The sequence below is a fragment of the Haliotis rufescens genome, unplaced genomic scaffold (genome assembly GCF_023055435.1).
Source record: "Haliotis rufescens isolate VD_foot unplaced genomic scaffold, xgHalRufe1.0.p SCAF_25, whole genome shotgun sequence".
In the NCBI taxonomy this organism is placed as follows: Eukaryota; Metazoa; Mollusca; class Gastropoda; order Lepetellida; family Haliotidae; genus Haliotis; species Haliotis rufescens.
Genome location: NW_025963946.1, coordinates 137,583 through 146,062, shown reverse-complemented (window position 1 = coordinate 146,062; position 8,480 = coordinate 137,583). Strand labels below are relative to the sequence as shown.

General features: G+C 42.0%; 1 protein-coding gene across 1 annotated transcript; it reads right to left on the bottom strand.

Annotated features, from left to right (window-relative positions):
* Nucleotides 1-1,170: 1,170 nt before the first annotated feature.
* LOC124152624 (transient receptor potential cation channel subfamily V member 3-like) lies at nt 1,171-3,811 on the bottom strand. The gene has a single exon (XM_046525611.2). It carries the CDS (start codon nt 3,791-3,793, stop codon nt 1,622-1,624), a length of 2,172 nt encoding a protein of 723 aa, XP_046381567.2. The 5' UTR covers nt 3,794-3,811; the 3' UTR covers nt 1,171-1,621.
* Nucleotides 3,812-8,480: the final 4,669 nt, after the last annotated feature.

Below are 8,480 nucleotides of genomic sequence, written 5' to 3'. Positions count from 1 at the left end.
CACCAACTATAAAAGACCGTACAAAGTTCACTACGAACTTTCTGACGTGAACAGAGATCGAAAAAAGCCAAGATTAACTGCAGCTGATCGAAATATCGCCATTGGACGTTTCGAAGCAGGGGAGTCCCAGTCTGCCGTTGCACCATATCTCGACTATGGGATCGATATACCCACACTAATTCGACTCAAGGTCATCCCAGAAGTGGAAGAGCAAGAGTGACCACCCCTGCTCAGGATCGGTACATCCGGTTGCATCACCTTCGGAATCTATTTGCTACAGCAACGGACACTGAAGGACAAGTGCCTGGTATGCGAAGAATTGCCGACCGAACCATCAGAAATCGTCCGAGGGAAGTGGGAATTCGAGCGAGACGACCAAAAGTTGGACCTGTCTTGCGACGTCTTCACCGTCAACGACGTATCCGGTGGTGCAACAGCGTACAGGCATGGGATCTCGGGAACTGGCGACGCGTTTGGTTCAGCGATGAGTCACGTTTTCTTCTTCAACGACGGGATGGAAGACAACGCGCGTACCGACGTCGACCGTACCGTTTTGCGCCGAACTGCGTTCGACAGGTGGACCGATTTGGTGGAGGGAGTGTCATGGTGTGGGGAGCCATATCCTACACGAGTAGACCACAATTAGTGGTTGTCCAGGGCAATCTTACAGCAAACCGATACATAGACCAAATTCTGCGTCCTCACCTCCTTCCAACTTTGGACCGCCAGAAGGAGCTGTTCCAACATGACAACGCTCGGCCCCACACATTACGTGCAACAGTTATTTCCTTGTTAATGTGAACAACGATGTCCTTCCATGGCCGTCCAAATCGCCTGATCTCAACCCGATTAAACATTTGTGGGACGAACTTGATCGACGCGCCGTCAACGTCACCAGCGTCCCCACATTCTGGCACAACTCGCCAACGCCTTACGGGAGGAATGGCGAAGAATTCCCAAAGAAAAAATCCGACGACTTGTGCAGTCTGTGCCAAGGAGGTGTCGAGCAGTGACGGCTGCAATGGGTGGTGTGACCAGGTACTGACCATGACGCCCCCTTGAGGCTACACATGTGCAATGACTGAACTGAATTAATGCTGACAATGACGACAATGCTTTTGTCGATCACTGTGTCTAATTTCATTTGATTGTGTTCACGCATATTCTGTGTAGATATTTTTACATCCGCTTAATAAATATCCTTATTTTTTTAACTATGCGTTTCCTTTTTTGGAACCGTGTACATGTATCGTGACGTTTTCACAAATACCATGGATATCTCATCTTATAAAATGAGATTGAAATAATCTACCTCATGATAAAACCGGAACATTTTCGGGTGAAAAGACATCCCATTTGGAACCAATAAGACTAATAAAGACCTTATAATGACAAATGCGTCAGTAAGAGATGTAGGTTGTCTCACCTTATCAAGAGATACTATTTTTACAGATATACCCGACACTAAGTTGTGGGTTGAAACCTGATTGTATTATGCACCTGAAGAACCTTCTACTTGCACGAATGGTGCATGTTTCTACACATATATAGGTTTTTGCCATGGATATGGTGTTAGACTTTGCATGTGACTATTAACTTTTACGATGATGTCTGTATTTATTTATATTCTCTTTCCATAGTCCTCAATATCTAGATACTGGGTGGGCTGTGTCCTCTCGCCAGGGAGTGTTGCTGTCTCCCACACTTTTGATCTGTTCAATAAGTTGCGCAGTGATGTGACATTCAAATTAACGTTGTCTTTCAACATTTTGTCGTCCATGGAGTCAACCTCTCTCAAGCGGTCAATTTTGAGAAGATATCTCGTACTGCCATAATCTGTCTTTTCCGCTTTCCCGATGACTTTCTTCAGACATTTAGGTAGTATACCTTCAATGAATAAGACAATGGACAATCTCTGTAGCCACAACAGCTCATTTGAATTCTTAACGCTTTCGCATGTGCTTGACATTATAGCGATGAGGATGTTGAGGAGGAATATTTGGATGACTATCACAGAAAGGACAAAGACGGGGATGGACCCATGACTCGATGCTCCCTCAAGTCCTTCTATCTGTCCTTGACCAGTCATCAGATTAAATGTCGTAAGAAGACTGATAGAGAAGTTCCCAAATGTTCCAGGTTGGGTTTCCGCAAAGGCACTGTGCATTGCACTTGTAAATGCTAGCATCATTATGAAAATGATTGGTATAAATTTCAGCATATCCCCAAAAAGGACTTTCTGTAACATAAGTGTTACGTAGCTGAAAGGTCTGATTCCACGGAGGAAGAAGGTTGTTGACCACCAACCAAGGATCAATGCTATCACCAGACAGTAGTTGTTTGTAACAGATACAACATTCCACGAGGCGTCTGTCAGTAATGCCAAACCAAACAGCACAAATATGCACCTGTATACTCCATTGTGATGCAGTCTTGTTATATGGAAAGGTTGCAACGAAAAGAATGTCCTGTGAATTTCTAGAATTACATAAAGGAGACTTATGACGATAAAGATGATGTTCAAAACCCTAAGGTTCAAGGTCTGCTTCTGCGCCGGGTCAGGATCCAGGATGGCATCAACTTTGAGATCTAAATGCCAGGTGAGGACACTCATCAGTGACAGGTGAAGAAAGAGGCCAATGTAGTAGTAATGACAGTACTTCTGCCACTTTAAGAACACCACTTCTTGGACCGTGTAGTCGTTCAGAAACGCATAAGCCGTCGTTGTCTTCAAACTGCATATGATTTCCAAAATACTCTGGTTCTTATTTTGTCTCAAGCTCTTCCAATAGGTTTCTATTCCTGAATCCTCTTTGCCTTTTGCCAGCCCCTCTGCTCTGTGGTCTGTATTCCTGTAGTCAGGTGACATCTGCAGAACAGCCTTATCCCAGGTTACCTTATCAATCTCTGTTATATCACACTCGTAGATATCAAAAACACCGTCATGACTAGTGAAGAACTTGTATGCATCTTCCATATCAAGGATGTGTTTAAACACGTTGTCCAGACCCAACTCGGCAGCAAGATGGAGCGCTGTTTGTTTACGAGCATTTTCTCGTTGTACATTTTCTCTGTTATTAGTGTGGCTCATATACTTCCTGCTCTTTTTTGCCAACTTGTCAATCATGCTGAGGATGGCACTTTCTTTTTCTGGATAGAAAGATGCGTACAGGACCAACGAGTGAAAAACTGTATTCCCAAATGTGTCCGAACTTTTCAGGTCAGCATTATTTTTCAGGAGAAGGTCAACTACAGTTTCATCATTATTCAAAGCAGCAATGGACAAAGGTGTCCCTCCCAACATCACAGTTCCTCTTAGTTTCTTTCCTACAACACGCCGTTCCATCGCTTCATTGAGCATATCATCATCAAGAGCGTTAATCATATATTCCAATAGGTCTAGCCGATCATCCTGTAGATCTAGCTGGTCAGCAGTGTCACGTCGGGCTATCGCAATGGCAATGTGGAATGGCGTCTGTCCACGGTAGTCATCATGCTTCCTCTCACAGATTATTAAACTTGGATCACAATCAATTATATGCTTGGCAACTTTATTCCTCTTACAGCTAACGGCAATGTGAAGCACCGACTCTCCTGAATCTGTCGTTCGCAATTTCTGATGCTTGTTCTTCTCCTCATCATTAAATCTGTAGCTTGACAGTTTGTCTTTGTTCTTCACCTTGTCTTTCTTCTTTCCCGTCATATAAGATTTAATCAAAGCATCTTCCTCTATGGTCTTGTTCATTAAGTCGGATACAAAATTGAACATAGTATTTCTACTTTTTCGTGCCATCTTTTCTGTTTAAGAGCTTTTATCCTGAAAATAAACCAAAGATTAATTAACCAAGTTATTGTCTTGAACAATCTGTAGGCATGGAATTTCACAACGTTCATCAAGTACAATCACAAATTGATATTGCCGACAGGTGAAGTTTTGAGGTGAGCAATTCTTAAATAAATATTTTCTCTCTTTGTGGTCCAATTAGAATGCAAGAATCCATAATGTCTTGGTAGAAACTGAAACATGTCATCCCCTTTCATAAGAGGATGAAGTATTCCATTTTAAAGTTTATCCAACACATCAGGCAATTATGACGACTGAGGCAACTTGCATAGCATTGTTTCTCTGTCACAAGAACGAGACATCGTGTATTCATCCGGAATTATACCAGATCTATGGTCTAAAATAGTGTATTCAAACATGTAGGTGTTGGTTCTAACACCGTTATCCAGCAAGTCAGAGAATCTACAGAGAAACGTCGCTATTAATTGTATTAAAGATGTTGTTCATCAAAAATCTTATCCTTACTGATCCGTGATCAAATTCTAGTAGTGAGTGAGTATTTTTTACGCCGCTTTTAGCAATATTCCAGCAATAACACGGCGAGGGACACCAGAAATGGGCTTCATACATTGTACCCAAGTCGGGAATCGAACCCGGGTCTACGGCGTGACGAGCGAACACTTTAACCACTAGGCAACCCGACCTCCCCTCATCTTGTTGTAGTGCCGGCAATATGACCATATACACACTATTAAAAACATACCCTTGATATCTGAAATCATACAAAACTTTCAAAGGGATGAAAACATATGTATGAAATGCTCATATTTCAAATCCTTGGAAATTTAGAAATTTTTCGGAAGTAAGTGAGTTGGGTTTAACAGTATCCCAGTAAATGCGGGAGGAGAACCCGAAGTGACGCTGGCTTGAAACGGGACCCACGAGCATGGGTTTGGTGCTGACCGACAGAAACAATCGGGGCGAACCGGGATTCAAACCCAAGGTCTTAGGGTACTTGCGAGCCCAATGGACGCAACACTGCACAACAAATTGCTGAACCTCAGACGTCTGGGCTACCCGTGCCCCAAGTTTTCAAAAGAAAATCAAATGAAATGTATCTGAAATACGCTATTAGGTGTAATTTACTGGGGGTAGCTACTAACAGGAAGACAAGTTTGGAAAATTATGAAAAAAGTTCTCTCATAGCATTCATGACATTGGTGCTTGCCCATACGGCAAAGGATGATCAAATATTTCGATCCGGTTTCTTTGGGTGGAATATTATAACCAAAAATAAATTGCACCCGAAAAAAATATATTGTTGCAGGGTGTATATCTTTAAGAAAATTGAGGCTCACTGTTTGAAATAAAATTCTACGTAGTTTTATAACTGTAGCTGAACACATATATATAAATCCTTGCCCCCCCCCCCCCCTCCCCCCCCCCCCCCCACACACACACACACAAACACAAAAAAAACCCCACAAAAAACAACAAAAAACAACAACAAACAAAAAAACAAAACAAAACATTTAACAATAAGTTAGTTTCATGCCGAAAGCCTATATCTAGACAGAAGTGTGCACCAATGCAGCTCTAGCGATCCCACTATGCAGACTGTCGTGCAGTTTGTCTTGGATCAGCAGTTGTTTGTGTATGTGGGGCCATGGAAGATGATTGGCCAATAACATTGCAATGCAGTTTCATTATGGCCCTTTGAGATTTTTCAGATAAGAATTGGTCCCCGGCAAACATAGCGTGTCTTACAAGGTTACTGGATAATCGGGGGGCTAGGAGCTCGGTTAGTTTGTTTGTTTGTTGCTTAACGCCGCACTCAGTAATTTCCAGCTATATTAGGGCGGCGGAGAAGCCTGGTGACCTTTGCACTGTTAAGCTGCAAGAATGCTCGTTACCATATCGACGAGTGTTAACATTGTTTAGATTATGTTATGATATGTTTATAGGTAGTCAACGTTGGTAGTCAACGTTTCATAAGTTTCAACCAGTCGAGACACATGTCCAATTACACTCGAAATAACTCGTTCTTTTATGTAAGAGTAGTGATCATAAGGCGTCATAATACCTGGACTGGCTAGATTGTTGAGATTATTTTATGATATGTTTATACCATTAATATGAAAAAGACACGAGAGTGTTGCATTCCTATAAAACCTTATATCATTTTGGATCATTGATTGAATCATGATGTATTAATTTAAGTTACATACCGCATCACATAGAAACAGCATATTGATATTCTCGACAGAAGCCTTGGTGGTTTAGGATGGTAGTCAACGTCAGTTATTTCCTTCAGATCGTGTATTAAAATACAAATTCGACTCAGACGTCCTTAGACGCAGCATGTGAGTGAGTGAGTGAGTATGGTTTTGCGCCGCTTTTAGCAATATTCTAGCAATATGACGGGGGTGACACCAGAAATGGACTCCACGCGATGTACCCATGTGGAGAATCGAACCCGAATCGCGAGACTGCTTGTATACTGAACCGCAAAAGAAACGTCACCATGGATAGATATATGAGAAACCTTATTTGTCCAAACACTGTAATCATACTTTGAGACATATTAAATAGATGAAACTTCGCAAAACTGATCATCAAGGTTGAAATTAAAGTGTCAAATGTTCTCAAAGTGAAACACAACGCTAGCCTGTGAGAAAATGGCATCACAAATCAGTATCTCGTGTGTCCGCGATGTGCATTGATGACTTCCGTCAAACGTCGATACATGGAATGGATAAGGCGGTCGGTGAAGAACGCATGTGCATTTCAACTTGCATGGAACTCACGTGCATCGGGTGACCATGGCCGTTGGGGCGATCGGTTCTATTGTCATTTGCTTTGTTTTTTTATCATCATTTTCTTCCGGACAAGGTAATGTTAAAGTTTAGAAACTTTGACACAAATTACCCAGATATTTAAATGACAACTTTTCATGCTACATGGAGTGACGTTTCTTTTTGCGGTTCAGTATAGTAACCCGGACTAATACCGATTTTATAGCTCTAACTCACTAAGATAACAGGCCGCAATTTTAATATAAATACCCCACTTAGGCACAGTATACCGACTCCGAGTCGAGCAGTCGGCTTTAGCTCCTTAACGCCGAGCTCCAGGCAGGGCAACAACAATTACCACATTTTAACGCATTTTGGTGGGACGCAGCCAGGGATCGAACCACAGATCTTCCGCTCTCCGGGCAGACGCCCTATCAAATAGACCACGGAGGCGGTCCAACAGTCTATAGGATTTTCGTTCCTCAGTGACGTCACAATTGAATGCTTAATACTGAATACTGAATCATGTAAATCGTTCCGTTCATGCTTATTCAGAGGTCGGTTTTGATTCAGTCACTGTGATAACTCTTAAATAAAAGCGATTAAACACGTTCGATAATTATAAGAGATGTGTGCTAAAAGCAGAGTCACTTTGTCCACGAATCACTATCAAATAGTGATGGTACATGGGCTTGAAAAGTGAGAATAGCTACCGCTGGTATACGTTACAAACACATGCAAAGGCAAGACAATTATACACTACGTTTATACGAACACTCTTATAACGAACTGACGGTTATAACGAACTGCTTGTTGGTCCGGTCGATTTGCTGTTTATATGCTGTGTATATGCTTATAACGAACTACGGTTATAACGATCTAAAATTAGTGGTCTCCGAGTTCTTCGTAACCGTAGTTTACTGACACATGAATAACATATTCACGAACATCTATTCAGTCATAATTATTGCCTCAGGAGTTATGAAATAACTGACACAAGTCTGACAGAATCATTGAAGTAGACAGACTAGCATAAGATTTTCAAGCACTCCTGCTGGCATAAGTTTCAACCAGCCGAGACACATGTCCAATTACACTCGAAATAACTCGTTCCTTTATGGAAGAGTAGTGATCATAACGCGTCATACAACCTGGACTGGCTAGGCGTGTAGAAACATACATGTAAGGCGGATGGTCTGACTTTACGGACATGATGACGTCATCGCGTTTGCAGTGACGTCACTTGCAGGGAACTTCACAATTGACCTTGTTTGCATTTTGGTCAGTGGCGGGGTATACTGGGTATCCCTTCATTGACCATGATAGCCCGTTTGTACAATAAATCCCTCTATTATACTTGTTTTGTTTGTTTGTTGTTTAACGCCGCACAATATTACAGCTATATAACGGCGGTCTGTACATAATCGAGTCTGGACCAGACAATCCAGGGATTGACATCATGAACATCGATCCACGCAACTAAGAAACCCTTTCTTCTGTCTCTGCTTACTTCCTAATAACATATTACATATATTCGATTAAGGAAAACATTGTTTTGTTATCTGTGTCTCACCGTTGGACTTTGGCCTGTAATACAACTCAAACAAATGCAACGAATGACTGTTCCTCGGGAATTAAAACATGTTCAAGCTGAGCACACGCACACACAGGTGAAAAAACATGCTCAGCTTGTCACAACTTGCACAGCAGTGCGGTCCTTTGCAATATGTATAATACTCACTACATTCCCCGGGAGTATCCTGCGTTCCCTGGGAGTGGGTGTCACTGAAGGACAATCTCACCTAAAAATTCCATCTGATCTGCAATACGATATCCGCCAGGGTGGCAATAGCGTCAGGTGAAGTTTTAAGCAGCCACTTATAAACCTTTGATGACGTCAC

Bases quoted from the DNA above. Each gene is read 5' to 3' on its own strand.
- LOC124152624 (XM_046525611.2), bottom strand. From the start codon at position 3,793: ATGGCACGAAAAAGTAGAAATACTATGTTCAATTTTGTATCCGACTTA.